Source organism: Pogona vitticeps, chromosome W, assembly GCF_051106095.1.
Source record: "Pogona vitticeps strain Pit_001003342236 chromosome W, PviZW2.1, whole genome shotgun sequence".
Lineage (NCBI taxonomy): Eukaryota > Metazoa > Chordata > Lepidosauria > Squamata > Agamidae > Pogona > Pogona vitticeps.
In genome coordinates, this window is record NC_135798.1 from 3,629,123 (window position 1) to 3,647,159 (window position 18,037).

Consider the following 18,037-nt stretch of genomic DNA (forward strand, 5'->3'; position numbering starts at 1 on the left):
CAACCGTGGAAAAGGAGTGCCTGGCCATAGTCTACGTGATCCAGAAGGCCAAGCCTTACATCTGGGGAAGACATTTTATTCTGTGCACTGACCACTCACCACTGCAGTGGTTAAAGACAATGAAAACCCATAATAGTAAACTTATGAAGTGGGCTTTAAACCTGCAAGATTTTGACTATGAAGTGAAGGTGGTCAGAGGGTCAATGAACTGTGTTGCTGACTCCTTGTCAAGAAGACCCAAAGAATGAAGACGGCGAAGAAACATGGACTATGTATATATTTTGGTGACCAAAAGTTAAATGTACTTGGTTATTAAACATACTTGGTTTGTATGAATAAAGGTAACTTGATGTATTGTAAATGGTAAATGTTTAAATGCCTAATTGATATGTGTATCCTAGAGTAAGTATGGTATTGTATGTTAATGTATAACTGTTTTTGTGTGTTTTAACCAGGTTGTTTTTTGGAGAAAAGCACTTTAGCTTTCCCCCTACAAAACAACTTATAAAGAGGGGAGGTGTTACATACAGCACTGATGTTACCTGTCTGTCATGGGTTGGAGGGAAAGTTCCATCCTATGGGGAGTGGAAGGCGGGACATCAGGAGGAGGGGCTGTACTGTATATATATGTGGAGCTTGTGAGAAGAAGCTGGAAGAGGGCTGAGAGAAGAAGCTGGTGTGGGAGTCTGTGTGTCAGACAGGGTACAACTGTGTGTCAGTCAGTACCAACCTGATAGGTTCAGGTGTCTGTATGGTTAGCCAGAACTGATAGGTTCAGGGTCTGTGCTTTATTTAAAGGTGTTCTGTGTGAACTAAACTGGTGTATGTATGATTGAGACTAAGCCACGTTACTGTATCTTATTCCCTTGATCATTTTATTTTCCCTGTGTGTTATTTAAATAAACCTTGTTCTTTTGTTTGTTTAAAAATCCATCCCTGGTCTGTGTGACTTCTTACAGGGAATGGTTGGTGGCAGCTTAGTGAAACTGTGGCATATCCCAGTAGGTCTGGTGTTGTCACAAGGATTATTAAATCCAACAATCTTCCCTCTAAGCAGATTGCTTGAGAAATTCTGCAGAAAATCCTAAATGGGTTTATAAAAAATTGGATGAAACAGATACAAGTTTGTGTGTGGGGGGGATTTGAGGTGGGGGGCGGGGGGCTATTTTTCTCCCTTTTGGGGGAATATCTTTCTAAGGAACCCCCCCTCCCCTCCCCTCCCCCTCCCCCAAAGACCCACCACCGCCCGGATCCTCCGCCGGGAAAGTCTGCGCGGGAAAGAGGACGGAAGAAAAAGAGGGAAAAGGGGGGAAGGGGCACAGCTTCCATTTCCGGTGGGGAAGCAGGGCCGGAAGCAGCCCCCCCTTCCTCCTCTCTCACTTTAGTAGCTCTACGTTCTCCCTCCCTCCCCATCAACCTCTCACGTCCTGCTCTTCTCAGCGGCGATTGGTTGGGAGGGAAAGGGAGGCGGAGAACGCAGAGCGACTAAAGCTGTAGAGGGAGTGGGAGTGGGGCTGCTTCCGGTGCTGTTTCGCCCACCACAGGAACCGGAAGTGGAGGCCGTGCCCCTTCCTCCCTCTTTCTCCCCCCCTTTTTTTCCTCTCTCGCTGTTTCTTTGGCGCTTCAGGATCCGGACGGAGGTGGGGGCGATTTGGGGGCCTTTATTTTTCGGGGGGGGGGGGGGAGAAAGCGGTGGGGGTGGGGGTGGGGGTGGGGGTGGGGAGGCCCTAGAAAGATATTCCCCACCAAAAGGAGAAAAGTACCCACTCCTCGGGGCACCCGGGCCCTCTTTGTGTGTGTGTTTGTGTGTGTGTGTGTGTGTGTGTGTCTGTGAGAGAGAGAGAGAGGGAATCTTCAGTGGGGCTTGTGTGTGTTTGTGTATCTATGGAAAGAGAGGCGGGAAGTCAGGGCGGGGGGGGCCGAGATCCAGATACTCGGAGCCCCCCCTTCCCAGCAAGGCACCCGGGTCCTCTCAGGCTCAGCTCTCCCCCCCCCCGTTGTGCTTGTTTTCCCTTTCTCCTCCCCCCCCACAGGACCTTCTCCAGCCGTGACCCCCCCCAGGAAACCCCTTTTGTTGAAAACTTAGGGGGGGAGTTCCTCAAAAGCCCCAAGTGGGAATTGGGGGGCCTTTTGGGGGGGGTGGAGATGGGGGAGGGGCTCGCAAGGGGGAGGGAGTGGGGGGGATAGGAGGGGGCCCAGGTAAATGGGGCTTGGAGGGGGGAGAAGAGAGGGGGTCGGCTCAGAGGGAGGGAGGGATGTGGATGATGATGATGATGTTCTATGTCCCAGGTTCTTAACGTGGGCGATAATGCCCCCCAGGGGGCGATTTCTTTTTTCAGGGGGGCGGTAGAACGAAAAGGGGCGGTGTGGGGGCGCTGGAGCAGAAGGGGGCGGTAGGGGGGCGCTGGAGCAAGCCAAACCTGTGAAGATGGCTGCAGCCTTTTTACAGTGAGCATGAATATATATTTTCCTCCAATTTTAATTTAGTTTCAGACTTTTTGTCTTGAAATTTTTAGTTCCTGCATTTGTTTTTATGCCCTTTTTATATTTCTTTTTGCGTCTTAAAATTCACTTGCAACTAAATCATCAAATGTTACTTTTGGGGGGGGCATTTCATTTTCTTGGAATTTAATTTTGTTTTCAAGGGTCACTGGATTTAAGTGTCTTAAATAAATAAATAAATAAATAAATAAATAAATAAATAAATAAATAAATAAATAAATAAATAAATAAATAAATAAAAGATATCACCACGGGGAGGGGGGCGATGATAACTTCCTCAGTGGCTCAAGGGGGCGCTTCTTTCAAAAAGGTGAAGAACCACTGTTCTATGTGGACCACCTGGCAGCCAAGGCGGATGCTGATGCCCCTGCAAGGGAGGGAAGTTCCAGGCTGAGGAATCAGGCCCTGACCCAAACCCAGACCCTCAGCGCCCCCACCCCCTTCTTCCCACCCAGAACAATTGGGGGGGGCAGCAGAGCCCCTGGGGAGAGAGCGGCTGCCCGTTTCCTACCCTGGGAAAACTCTGTGTGTCTGTGTCCGTGTGTGTGTGGAGTCTGGTGTGAGGTCTGCTGCTGCTCATTTTGGGTTAACAATATTCCCAGGAAATTCTCTGAATCTCCTCTTGGTTTCCAGGAAGAGACTTTCTTAGAGGCAGGAAATTCAGTCATTAGATTCTTAATTAGCTTAGAATTCATTCATTCTTTCATTGAAAATTACTTTTCTCCTGTCTTTCTCCTCTTCGCTTCTTTATGTCTTAACTGTTTTTGTTGGCACAGGAGACGGTGGTCGGCTGGATGGCCAGACCTTGGGGGCCGGAGAGGCTGAGCAAAGGGCCTCCTGGAAGGTCTTAAAAGCAGGCGGAAGTTGAGTGTCATCATCACACGAGGGGTGCCAGACCACCACATTCTTCTGGATAGCCTCTTTCCGGGTTTTCGTTCCTCTGTGAAATAGTACAGGGAATTAATGGAAACCTGAAACACTCCACAGGCTGAGGGTGGAGGGGGCTGAACAGGAATCTCCCCCCGCCGCCGCCCCAGCACCCCTGCCGTTCACAGAGCGATACCATGCAAGGGAACATCCCAGAATCTGACTCCCCTTTATCGTCAAGTGACCACTCCTCCCCCAGACACAAAGCCATGGTCAGGGCTGTGAAGGGCAAAGAGCAGAAGAGGGTCTCCCGCAGAGTCCAGGGGTCCCCAACTTCAGGCCTCCAGAGGTTCTCGGACTGCAACTCCCAGAAGCCTTCACTTCCGCCTCTCCAGGCCAGGATTTCTGGGAGTGGAAGTCCAAGAACATCAGGAAGCCCAAGGTTGGGGGGACCCCCTGCTGTTAGACCCTCTGGACGGCTGCCTTGTGTGTGGCCACCCTTCAGACGCCCTTTGCTCTGTCTGGCTCGGCCTCCTTTTTCCAGCTGGCAAGGAGGGCATGAGATTGTGCAGCATTTTTGGGCTATTTCCTGGCTTTTGGAATCATGGGCATAGAAGCACACAATCCCCCCCCCCCATTCATAAACCAGAGGATATTATTTAAAAGAATTGTATTCTCCAGATTGCCAGATTGTTAGCTTCTGTGCTAAGGGAAAGCTTTTAGTTTTGTCCATCCGAGAAGCCTCCAGAATGATTTGGGGTTTTTTTTCCTTTTCTCCCAAGGACGGGGTGAGGTTCAGCTGATGCTCTCCCGACTTTTCTCTGGACGAAAGGAGAAATCCAAAGCCTCCCTTAAAGCAGGTAAGATCTCTTTCATTCTTTGAGATCAGATGCGACATTGTGTTTGTTTATTTATTAAATGATAACTCTATGATTAGCAGGATGCAAGACATTGTAAAGCTTAGATCAGTATTTCAGAGAATTTTAGCCCAGTCGCTGGAACCATCGGGAGCATTTGGAGGCCGCCTTCTACCCGACCTTCCATGCTGCGTGGTGAGGGCCAGAGGGGCCACCGAGATGGGCCTGACAGTGCAAAGGAGACTGAGATGGTGTGAAATGTCAGGATTTGAAGCGTTCTGCCCCAAGTTCTTCAGTCCTGGTGGAACAAAAGTCTCAAACAAATAGTTCCTTCCACTCATCCGTTTCCAAACATACAGACAGAGATAAGAGTGAAACCAACTGGCAGCCTCTCTGTCTCTGAGGAAATGGGAGCTCTCAGAGCAGTTGAGTTCAGGATGGCATAAGCTCTCAAACCGAAGCAAATGGTGCATGTCTTCCTACTTGTTTATATCCACATCAGCCCCCGACAAATTACATCACATCGTTCTCTTACACCTTCCATCATCTGCTGGTACAGGATGACTTCCCAGTTTTCTTGACTAGTTGCACCTGCCGTGCTAACTCTGTTTCAGTTAACAAGTTTGGACCCCATGACAGTATCTGTGAGCTATTGTTGTCTCCTAGAAGGCTAGCAACGCCAGGAACAGAGAAAAGTTATAATCCATTTCACCCCTTCATGAACTGAGTGAGTCAGTCTCAGTCAGGCTGTGAAACTGGACTTCTTTCTTTAAGTCTGTCCCCTATGAAAAAGGAACTTAAAAAAAACATAGCTTGTAATTAAGCAAATAAATGACTCAATTATGGTAACGTATGGCCAATTATCTGGTAGCTAGGTAACAATATGTAACTATTCTGCTCAAAAGACCAGACTTCCAATTCTTAAGCAAAAACACATTTATTAGAAAAATAAAGAAAAATTAGTTTATTGTAAAAGCATAGATGATAGAAAGAACATTTCCATTCATAAGTATCAGAACTCCTATCAAAACCCTGCTATCAAATCAAAACTCTAAGCAAACAGAAAGGCTAGGCCTCTCCTCTAAGTTAAAAAATAAACTACATTCTTCCTCAGTCCAAGGATTCCATAGTCCATCAGAAACAGGTAAATCCATAAAGGGTAAAGTCCTTCTCCAAAGGAACAGTAATCCATAAGTAATCCATCCATATGACATGTAAGGTATCCATTTTACATATCAGGCATACATCCCATTTCCAATGTTCATGTCCATATCCAAAATCCATGTGCTTTCTCTCTGTAAGACTCCATTTTTACAACTTACAAGATATTACCCCTCCTCCTTCTTCCTGACGTAACCCACCAATCAGGATAGAGGAAACGGTGTTAGTCTCTGCCTCAGTTTCTCACAAGATCCAGGTCGGAATATTATGGCTACGAATGTCCTTCTTCTCTGCGGCCTGTGATAAGCTTGGCAACGCAGAGATGAAAACTGCTACTAGTACTTTTCCAGCACAGACCGTTTTATTAATTCAAAATGGATTCTCTATTGCTAAACTCATAACTACAAAACCCATTACTGTAGCATATTATAACTTCAAAAACACATCTCATCACAGTATCCAAACGGTGACATGAAATCCCCATATGCTGTGAGTCTGTCCTGTCGACTTCATTCTGTCGTCGATTAAGTAACTCCCAACCAACCCAGTTTTGGAGGCCTCTGGTTTGTGAAAGCAAGCACACACTGTGAGATTCCTGGCTATGTGGGGGTTTCAACCCGGGTTGCGTGAGTCCCAGTTTTACTGTCTGCATCAGAGCCTCTCTGAACATGTGCAGAGTGTTTTTCTTTTGGTTCCCAATCCTGCTTGGCTCAACCTTGTGGTCACCAAGAGCAGGTGCTGTTGGTGAGATTCCAACCCTGGACAGTCTAGCATGGGGCCTCCCTGGAATTTCTCCTTTCCTCTTTTGGGATCCAAGAGGGTGAAGTGAAGAGTTCACTCCTGCATGAGGGGATTTTTGGAGAGGGAAAGACAGTTACAGTTACAGTTTTTGCAGGATTGATGCTGTCCTAGGAGAACACCCACCAACCTTCTTCCTGTCTCTCCTTGGCCTCTTCCTGCGAGGACCAAGGCAGGGTCTCCCCTGGCCGGGCGCAGAGCCTCAGCTGCCCTTGAGAGGAAGGGAAGGGAAAGCCGGAGACCCGAGGAGGAGGAAGGGGTGCCGTCTCTTCTTCAAGAAGGGCTCCTGCCGGGAGGTTCTCACAGGGAAGAGGGAAGCCTTGCACAGCCTCTGGAAAGAAACAAGAGGTGGGGAGATTGCAGGGTGCGGGTGTGGGCGTTTGTGCATTTATCGGGCCCCAGGCATGGATTTTAGAGAAGGTGCCACTTTAAGCAAGTGATAGATGGAGCACGTACATACACACACATTCATATATACACACATACAAACGTACATACATAAATGTGGGTTGAGGATTACTCTCCCAAGGTTCCCACATTTAAAAAAAAAATTGCCAAGATCTTTGTCCATCATTTCCCTAGAACTTATTGAATCTCTTGCAGAAACATCATTGAAATAATGTTTGAGGATGATGGTCTTTGGTCATAAGGAGAGGACATTGAGGGAAAATGTTTCCATTTTGAATCCCAGTGTCAGATCAAGGGGTGAAAGATTCACAGAGACAGAGAGTATAGGATCCGATGGACCTCCATTATTGAAAAGAAAATCACAAAGAGAAAATAGAGGATACAAATGACAATACACACCATCCCATCAGCTCAAATTAACCCACATTACTCACGTCCACCTTTCTCCACCTCTTGCCACCTTTCCCTTAGGGACTAGGTTAGAGTTAGGGTTAGGATGATGGTTATTTTTGCATTTTTAGCACCCTGTTTCTCTCCAAAAGCACATGGCTCTTACTAGTTTCCAGTATCCATCTCCTAATTTTTATTTCACTGGTCCATTGTCATCAATGGCCACATTCCACATTTTTCTATACCGTTCCTCAAGGTTAATTTGATAATCGCTTTTCCTGTTCCTTGCAAAGATGAGCCTTGCCATAGGCACCATTTAATAGCTAATTCCTTTTCTCCTTTCTTCCCTTGGTTATTAACCATATTCAATAAGGCAATCATGGATTCAATCGAGTTTTTTCCCTAATCTCCTATAAAACACCTCCAGCACAGAGATGATGCATTATTATTTAATATATTCAATGCCACCGGAATTAAGTGCCATCTCCATTTTACTCTATAGCATTTTTCTTTTACCCTTATGCTTCATAATTCTGTTATTACTGCGAAGAGTGAGATTCGCAGCTTGGGGATCTATCTGGACCAGGCGCTCACCATGGAAACACAGGTGGCGTCTGTGGTCCGCTCCACCTATTTCCATCTTTGACAGATTACCCAGCTGCATCCCTATCTTTATGTCGAGATTAGACCACTGTAATGCTCTCTACGTGTGGCTACCTTTGAGATTGATGCGGAAACTCCGAATGGCGCAGAATGCGGCAGCCAGACTTCTTAGTGGGGTGAGGAAACACCAACACATCACTCCCACCCTGGCCGCCTTACACTGGCTGCCCGTTCGGTTCCACATTGATTTCAAAGTGTTAATGATTACATACAAAGCCCTAAATGGTTTAGGACCTCGATACTTGGCCGGAGACCTCCTCCCACCTAGCTCTACTCGTATCACCCGTTCTAGTCAGGAGGGGCGCCTGAGGAGCCTAACGCCGAGGGAGGTCCAGAAAGAAAGGACGAGACACCAGGCCTTCTTGGCAGTGGCCCCTCGACTTTGGAACAGCTTGCCATCAGAGATCCCTTTGGCCCCCTCGCTGGGCATTTTTAAAAACCAAGACCTGGTTATTCAGACAGGCCTTCCCTCCGGGCACTATTTAAATTTCTTTTTATTCTCTCCATCTTAAATTAGTATCTACAGTATGTGTTGTTAACTGCTAATATATTTACTTTGTGTTCTGTGAGCCGCTCAGAGTAGACTATGTCTAGATGGGTGGCATAGAAGTTCAATAAATAAATATATAAATGAATAATAAAATAAATATTCCATGTTTTACTCCAATCTTTCCCTTCAGATTCTTTAACCATGTCTTCCTTTTAACACCTGGGGGTTTATATTCTGCCTCTTCTCTCGGTTTGCACATTTCACTTACGATCTCCTTTCTATTTTTCATTGCTTCTAACTTCAGTCTTTTTAAATAGTTTCTTCAAATTTCACATTTTTTCTACTTTCTTCCTTTTCCATTCTTTTGCCCATTTTCCTAACTAAACTATTTTTAGTCATGAAATCCTCCCTTCTCCCACCAGCTTCCCTGTTTGATTGCTATCTTGTATCCGTTTCATCCAATCTTTTATACACCCATTTAAGAATTTATGGAAAATGTCTCAACCACTTTGGTCAGAGGGGTTAATCATCACTTGCCATTCTTGTCAGTAATCTTTATTGGTAACATCCAGAATAGGAAATTTAATTTAAGGATCTGTTTCCTTTTAAGTAATGCAACAGCTTGGGCCCAGGCTCCCTGAAGGACCGTATCTCCCTATATGCGCCTTCTTGGGGATTAAGATCAGGAGAGGGGGCCCTCCTCTCAGCCCCATTGCCAGGCCAAGGACAGCTGATGGGGACAAGGGAGAGGAGGGCCTTCTCGGTGGCAGCCCTCAGGCCATGGCACGCTCTCCCTCGGGAGATCAGGAAAGGGACCTTCCCTGTTTATGCTTCCGAAAAAAGCTAAAGACCCATCTCTTCAGGCAGGCTTTTAACAATTATGAATCCCTGCACCCCATTTAAGCAGATAATATTATTTTTTTCCTGTTTTAATATTTTAATTATATTTTAAATCATATATTGTTTAATTTTTAATTTTTATTTATTTATTTATTTGATTTATTTGATTTATACCCCGCCTATCTGGTCTACTCAACCACTCTAGGCGGCTTACAGTATAGGATAAAACAATAAAACACAAGAACATTACATAATCATTTGATACAGTTACAATAAAATAGAGTGAGAATAAAATAAGAAGGAATAGAAAAGAAATCAGGTACAGTGGTGCCTCGAATAGCGAGCACCTCTATTAATGAAAAAAACGAATAGCGATGTGGTTTTCAGGGCATTTTTTCGCTTTGATTAGCCATTTTTCCTATGGGTGATTATCAAATGGTTTCAATGCATTTCAATGGAGGAACCACAGTTTGTGTTCGCTATTTCTTAAACGGTTTAAAATTAAGGTTTCCAGTTTGAAATGTTTGAGATCGTAAAGTGCACTTATTAAATCCTTTGTTAACCCAATTTGACCTTGTTCTGATCCTTATTTAATTTGTTGTTGATTTTTTTTTCCGTGTTGAGATGCACTGAATAGGTTTCAATGCATTTCAATTGGGGAACCGTGTTTTGAATAGCGAGCTTTCCTATGGAGATTTTCCATTAGCGACGGCAATTCGTTCTTATTGGAATGGATTAGCCACCTTTCAATGCATTTCAATGGGAAACCATGTTTTGAATAGCGAAGAAATTCAATAGTGATGTTTTTTGCGGAACGGATTAACATCGCTGTTCGAGGCACCACTGTATTGACTGGAGGGAAGGCCTGGATGTACAACCATGTTTTTAATTGGGTTTTAAACATTCCCAGCATAGGGAAGGCTGAAGGGAGGTTATTCCAGAGGCGAGAAGCCACCACCGAGAAGGCCCAGTTTCGTGTCTTTTCCTTCCAGGCCTCTCTCAGTGTCAGGCTCCTCAGCCTCACCTCCTGACTCATACGGGTGATCCGCGTAGACCTTGGTGGGAGCAGGCATTCCGCCAAATATTGAGGTCCTAAACCGTTTAGGACCTTGTAAGTAAGCATTAAGACTTTGAAGTCGACGCGGAAACGAATGGGCAGCCAATGCAATGTGGCCAGAGTTGGAGAAATATGTTGGTATTTTCTCACTCCAGTGAGGAGTCTGGCCGCCGCATTCTGCACCACCTGAAGTTTCCACATCAGCCTCAAAGGCAGCCCCATGTAAAGCGCATTACAGTGGTCTAATCTTGAGATTAGGAGCGCATGCACCAAGGTAGTGAGTGCCCCCATGTCGAGATAGGGCCACAGCCGGGCAATCCACCATAGTTGAAAAAAGACAGTGTGGAGTACCGATGCCACCTGCGTTTCCATGGTGAGTGTCGGGTCCAGATGTACGCCCAGGCTGCGGACCCCACTCTTCACGGCCAGCGTCAACCCCCCAAACATGAGAGAATCACCCAAGCCGCCAACCACGGGGCCACCCACCCTCAGAACCTCCATCTTGTCCGGATTCAGCCTCAGCCCATTTTCCTGCATCCATTTCAGTATGGTCCCCAGGCAGCGCTGAAGGGACAGGAAGGCATTACCTGCAGTTGGTGAAAAGGAGATGTAGAGCTGGGTGTCATCGGCATATTGATGACATGAAGCCTCACAGACCCCTGATGACCCCTCCCAGTGGCCTCATATAGATGTTAAACAGCATTGGGGAGATAATCGACCCCTGTGGAACCCCACAATTGAGACTCCACGGGGCCGAGACCCTCTCCCCAAGCTGCACTCTCTGGGGACGGTCCCCCAAGAAGGAACGGAGCCAGGCCAATGCCAGGCCACCAATTCCCAACTCGGAGAGCCTCCCCAGGAGGATAGTGTGGTCGACGGTATCAAAGGCCACTGAGATGTCGAGGAGGACCAGCAGAGACATTTTATCCCTGTCGGCCTCCCTCAACAGGTCATCGTACAGGGTGACCAATGCCGTCTCTGTACCGTGGTGCGGCCTGAAGCCTGACTGGAATGGATCCAGGGCGTCTGTTTCATCCAAGTGAGCCTGAAGCTGATCAGCCACCACCCTCTCGACCACTTTGCTCATGAAAGAAACATTGGCGATGGGGCTATAATTGCCAATTTCGTCCAATAATTTGTATTCTAATATTTAACCTACAGTGTTTTTAACTGTGTGACTTAATGTTCTGAGCTGCTTTGGGTCCCTTCTTGGGAGAAATGCGGTGTATACATTAAGATAACAATAACAACAACAAAAATAATAATAGTAACAGTAATAAACTGTGGAATTCCAGCCTGGTGTGTAAGCTTTGGAGACCTCCAGAGCTGTTCATCAGCCTCAGTAGTGCTTATGTCGGAGTGGCACAGTTTTTTTAGCAGTGCCTGTTGCTGAAGCTCCTTGTTCCAGTCCCACCAGTCAAGAAAATCAGGCAGAGGTGCTAGACTTCTAGCAACTAAGTCTATTGCCATTTATAAACAGCAGCAACGGCGTAAAAGTCCACAACCCTCTCCATGAGCCAAGAGAAAGAAGTCATGACCCAGTGGCCATATAGACTATCCCACACTGTCCAGTCGGTGGTCAGAGACCTGACATCATCATCTTCACCCTTAAGTTGTGTATTCCAGTGTCCTTGTTGGACACACCTGCTGACACTGTGTACATGGTCTCTGTACCGAATGTTCATGGCTGTAAAATTCAGGTTCTGTTGTATTTGGCTTATTTTATATAACCTGACAGTCTGAATGTGGGATATTGTACTTCTGTAGCCACAATTTTTTAAAAATATGATCCAGTGTGTTGCCAGCAGGAGAAAAAGTTGCCAGGCTCCCCATAGGAAAAGGCAGCCTGAATATTAGGAGCAGGACTGGGAGCAGTGAAGATGGTCTACCCAGGACACCCTCTCTTCTGCTCCCTGCCATCCACACTTGCTGAAAAACAGCCCTGACCTTTGCCTTGGGTTTGGGAGAGTAGCGGTGGACTGTTGGACTGTCAGCTTCTGGGATTTCCTCTTGTGGGATTTCGCTCTGTGAACGGTAGTGGTGCTGGGTGAGTCCTGCTCCACCTCTTCACCTCTTGGCCTCTGGAGTGTCTCTGGGTTCCATGGTTTCCCCTGCTATTTCACACCGTTACAAGACGGGGGATACCTTGGTCAGAAGTACTAGGAGCAAGAAGGACCTTGGAATCGTTTTAGATCACGTCAAAGATGAGCCAAAAGTGTGATGTGGCTGCAAAAAAGGCCAGTGCTATTTAAGCTGCATTAAGAGAGGGAGAGACTCCAAATCCCATGAGGTGCTAGTTCCCCACTCCTTGGTCAACCTAATCCTCCTAGTTTCTGGTATTAATACCAGTACTTTTTATTAATCCTTGCTTTTTCATCACTATTTCAAAATCTGTTAATTATGTTTTGCCAGTCTGTCAAATCTTCCTTTATTGGTTTCATCCTAAAGAAAAAATAATTTTAGGTAGTAACCCTGTGTTACACATTACATAGTACATCAAATTAGGCTTTCCTTACTACGCTCTCTTACGAATTATCTTCCATATTTCCGTCATATCTTTCTCCGTTTTGTCTAATATATGTTTATGTTGTAAAATGTCAAGAAAACTTTTGATATGTGGACACAAACAGTGGCCTTGGTGGAAGCGTAGATGTTGCCCCTCTGGAGGGAATGAGAAGAGAGCTGACAGAAACTCCGTGCTTTGTCTTTCTCTCTGGATGCAAAACCCTATGACAGGCAAACGTAATTATAAAAATACTTTGTATTTAAACATCTAATTTAAGGAAGTACAAAGATTGATACTATGGTGTAAAGAAAATCATCTCACACTTAACATCAAAAAAACTAAAGAACTCATAATTGATTTTAGGAGGAAGAGAAATGTACATTTACCACTGTAAATAAACGGTGAGGAAGTGGAGAGAGTTGGTAGTTTTAAATTTCTGGGTACTTACATCTCAGAGGACCTCTCATGGACTATAAATGCCAACATGCTAATAAAGAAGGCACAGAAGAGGCTGTATTTCCTGAGAATGCTCGGGAAGTTAAATTTATCACAGCATTTACTTCTGTCTTACTACCGTAGCACCATTGAGAGTGTCCTAACCTATGGCATTCTGGCATGGTTTGGGAGTAGCTCTGTAGCGGACAAAAAAGCTCTACAGAGAATCATTAAAATTGCCCAGAATATCATCGGGCTCCAGCTACCAACCCTGGATGACATCTTCACATCCCGCTGTCTGAGGAAGTCACACAGCATCCTGAGAGACTCTTCCCATCCTGCTTATAACTTTTTTGAACTGTTACCGTCTGGCAGAAGATATAGAACAATTAAGACTCGGACCACACGTTTTCTAAATAGCTTTTATCCTAGAGCTATAATTGCAATTAATAATGAGCTTAAAGACCACCAGTAGTGAACAATTAGTTGGACTGTGTTACTTGGCCTGAGGTGTAGATGTTTGTATTTTTAGTGGGGGATTTCTAGTGGGTGGGGAGTGTTTGGGGAATGTTATGTGTGTGCATGTGTCTGGTCTCTGGGTGTCTGTGAATTTCGTTGTATGGTATACTGTGTATATACTTACAATGACAATAAATTATATTATTATTATTATTATTATTATTATTATTATTATTATTATTATTATTATTATTATTATTATTATTATTATTATTATTATTATTATTAAATAGCTTAACTTCAGCATAACAGTGTGTACAGAACATATAATGACTTTTTTGCTCACGATCCCACTGTCAGCCTGACTGCCCGTCAGCAAAGGTGCAGCAACGAATGCTCTTACCTGAGCTGCTTTCATACAAACTTCAGCCCCCAGAATCCCAGGCGCCTACCCGTGGCTACGGCAGCCTCAAACTTTCCCAATGAATCACCTTCGGGATCTGGCGGACCTACACGCACTTTGTTTCTTCGGCTTTCCTATTGATTGATTGATTGATTGATTGATTGTATTTCTACCCTGCCTACCTGATCAAACGTACATTCCTATGTGAGTATGTTGAAGACCTAAATTTACTGTATTTCTCAGTGACCTGATCTGTACGAATATTTTGACATAAAATTCCTGTACGTAACCTCCACCTCCTAGCTTCTTTATAATCACATGTACCCTTAAAATCCATATTCACCAGTGTGTGATCTGCTACTTTTATTAACCCTGTGTCTGTTTTACAGACTCTAAATCACAATCACTAGATGCATACATATATAATCTCTCCTAAACTAACTTTTATATGCTGATGAATAAAAAGTTTAAATATCTGGTTGCAGAACCAGAAGTTCCCTGCTGTGTCTCTCATGGGTAAGGTCAGCTTGTGTGGCCCTCGGGAAAATGCAAGGTCTCAGAAACAGGGAATGGGGAACAACTTTTGAGTATTCTCTACCTAGAAACCCCCCAAAAAAGGGTAGCCATCAATCAGAATTGACTTGATGGCCCATGTTTAATAATATTTTGGTTAATATTAATCAACTATATTTTGCCATCACTGGCCCTTTGGGAAGTATCAATTCAGGCAAGGGGAGTCCATGATGTTTTCACAATATGGCTAATTTTTCAAATGTTGCCAGTAAAGTCTTCAGGAGACATATGCCTTTCAAAGGAGTCAAAGACAGAGCAAACTCTTTGGTTTAACCTCCAGTTAGATTCTGCTCTGTGCTATATTCTCAAGACATCTTTTTTTTCTCTATCAGGTAACAAACATGATGGCCAGAATTATACAGAGTCTCTTCTCCTGTCCCTGAAAAGAGTCAAGTGTGAAGCTGGGAAGAAAAGCTTAGAAAAAACCCATGAGCTAAAGGAGAAACGGATTAAATGCCTGAAGTGTGAAGACAGCTTCAGAGCAGTTCAGTTTGAAGAACTCACCCTGGGGAGAAATCATACAAAAACATGGAATGTGAAAACGGTTTCAGCGAGAGAAGAAATCTGCCTTCACATCAAAGGACCCACACTGGGGAGAAACCACATAAATGCATCGAATGTGGAAAGAGCTTTAGTAACAGTGGTAACCTTAGGTTACATCAAAGGACCCACACTGGGGAGAAACCACATAAATGCATGGAATGTGGAAAGAGCTTTAGTCGCAATAGTCATCTTAGGGTACATCAAAGGACCCACACTGGGGAGAAACCACATAAATGCATGGAATGTGAAAAGAGCTTCACTCTCAGTGGTCAGCTTAGGGTACATCAAAGGACCCACACTGGGGAGAAACCACATAAATGCATGGAATGTGGAAAGAGCTTTACTCAGAGTGGTGCCCTTAAGTTACATCAAAGGACCCACACTGGGGAGAAACCACATAAATGCATACAATGTGGAAAGAGCTTTAGTCAGAGTGGTGACCTTAGGTCACATCAAAGGACCCACACTGGGGAGAAACCACATAAATGCATGGAATGTGGAAAGAGCTTTACTCTCAGTGGTCAGCTTAGGGTACATCAAAGGACCCACACTGGGGAGAAACCACATAAATGCATGGAATGTGGAAAGAGCTTTCTTTCAAGTGGTCAGCTTAGGGTACATCAAAGGACCCACACTGGGGAGAAACCACATAAATGCATGGAATGTGGAAAGAGCTTTACTCTCAGTGGTCAGCTTAGGGTACATCAAAGGACCCACACTGGGGAGAAACCACATAAATGCATGGAATGTGGAAAGAGCTTTAGTCAGAGTGGTGCCCTTAAGTTACATCAAAGGACCCACACTGGGGAGAAACCACATAAATGCATACAATGTGGAAAGAGCTTTAGTCAGAGTGGTGACCTTAGGTCACATCAAAGGACCCACACTGGGGAGGAACCACATAAATGCATGGAATGTGGAAAGAGCTTTACTCTCAGTGGTCAGCTTAGGGTACATCAAAGGACCCACACTGGGGAGAAACCACATAAATGCATGGAATGTGGAAAGAGCTTTAGTCAGAGTGGTGACCTGAGTAGACATCAAAGGACCCACACTGGGGAGAAACTACATAAATGCATGGAATGTGGAAAGAGCTTTACTCTCAGTGGTCAGCTTAGGGTACATCAAAGGACCCACACTGGGGAGAAACCACATAAATGCATGGAATGTGGAAAGAGCTTTAGTCACAGTGGTGACCTTAGGTCACATCAAAGGACCCACACTGGGGAGAAACCACATAAATGCATGGAATGTGGAAAGAGCTTTACTCTCAGTGGTCAGCTTAGGGTACATCAAAGGACCCACACTGGGGAGAAACCACATAAATGCATGGAATGTGGAAAGAGCTTTAGACAGAGTGGTGCCCTTAAGTTACATCAAGGGACCCACACTGGGGAGAAACCACATAAATGCATGGAATGTGGAAAGAGCTTTAGACAGAGTGGTGCCCTTAAGTTACATCAAGGGACCCACACTGGGGAGAAACCACATAAATGCATGGAATGTGGAAAGAGCTTTAGACAGAGTGGTGCCCTTAAGTTACATCAAAGGACCCACACTGGGGAGAAACCACATAAATGCATGGAATGTGGAAAGAGCTTTAGACAGAGTGGTGCCCTTAAGTTACATCAAGGGACCCACACTGGGGAGAAACCACATAAATGCATGGAATGTGGAAAGAGCTTTAGTCACAGTGGTGACCTTAGGTCACATCAAAGGACCCACACTGGGGAGAAACCACATAAATGCATACAATGTGGAAAGAGCTTTAGTCACAGTGGTGACCTTAGGTCACATCAAAGGACCCACACTGGGGAGAAACCACATAAATGCATGGAATGTGGAAAGAGCTTTACTCTCAGTGGTCAGCTTAGGGTACATCAAAGGACCCACACTGGGGAGAAACCACATAAATGCATGGAATGTGGAAAGAGCTTTAGACAGAGTGGTGCCCTTAAGTTACATCAAGGGACCCACACTGGGGAGAAACCACATAAATGCATGGAATGTGGAAAGAGCTTTCTTTCAAGTTGTCAGCTTAGGGTACATCAAAGGACCCACACTGGGGAGAAACCACATAAATGCATGGAATGTGGAAAGAGCTTTAGACAGAGTGGTGCCCTTAAGTTACATCAAGGGACCCACACTGGGGAGAAACCACATAAATGCATGGAATGTGAAAAGAGCTTTAGTCGCAGTGATGCCCTTAGGTCACATCAAAGGACCCACACTGGGGAGAAACCACATAAATGCATGGAATGTGAAAAGAGCTTTAGTCGCAGTGATGCCCTTAAGTTACATCAAAGGACCCACACTGGGGAGAAACCATATAAATGCATGGAATGAGGAAAGAGCTTTCTTTCAAGTGGTCAGCTTAGGGTACATCAAAGGACCCACACTGGGGAGAAACCACATAAATGCATGTAATGTGAAAAGAGCTTTAGTCGCAGTGATGCCCTTAGGTCACATCAAAGGACCCACACTGGGGAGAAACCACATAAATGCATGGAATGTGGAAAGAGCTTTAGTCAGAGTGGTGCCCTTAAGTTACATCAAAGGACCCACACTGGGGAGAAACCACATAAATGCATGGAATGTTGAAAGAGCTTTCTTTTAAGTGCACAGCTTAGGGTCCATCAAAGAACTCACAGTGTGGAGAAACCATAGAAATTTATGGAATGTGGAAAGAGCTTTATTCAGAGCTCCTGATAAGGCAGAAGGAGCTCATTCAGTTTTGTGCTGATTTCTACTGGAAAAAATAAGCAATAAAATGACGTAATGCAAAACAGAGAGAAAAGATAAGTGCAGTGCATTGTGAAGTGCCACTTCTGATGTTTTTTACTTTCATCGTTAATTAAAAGATATCACAAAATAGATGTGGAACCTTGTGCTAAAAAAATGGAAATAAGTATATATTGTGCAATAGACGGTTTTACAAAATTAGTGTAAATAGAGAATGGGATGGATGTTCTAAGGCTAACTGATGAAAGAAAAGCAAGTAATGAAGAGAGAGAAGCTGTCCTTTGTTTTATAAGGATTTACCCTCAAAAATAATAATCGTAATTGAGTTTTAAAGAGGCTACCA

At 44.7% G+C, this 18,037-nt stretch overlaps 1 protein-coding gene across 2 annotated transcripts in view; it reads left to right on the forward strand.

The window, feature by feature from the left end:
• The window catches only part of LOC144585017 (uncharacterized), a 231,824-nt gene extending 213,996 nt beyond the window's left edge, over window positions 1-17,828 (forward strand). Inside the window, exons 1-3 of one of the 2 annotated variants that reach the window (XM_078382460.1) lie at window positions 1,484-1,640; window positions 4,152-4,229; window positions 14,742-17,828. In XM_078382460.1, coding sequence (XP_078238586.1) covers window positions 14,938-17,298 — 2,361 coding nt within the window. In that variant the 5' untranslated portion in view covers window positions 1,484-1,640; window positions 4,152-4,229; window positions 14,742-14,937 and the 3' untranslated portion in view covers window positions 17,299-17,828. Of the gene's footprint in view, window positions 1-1,483; window positions 1,641-4,151; window positions 4,230-14,741 lie in introns of those variants that run through there. The other variant, XM_078382461.1, reaches the window with a different exon arrangement.
• The last annotated feature ends 209 nt before the right edge of the window (window positions 17,829-18,037 follow it).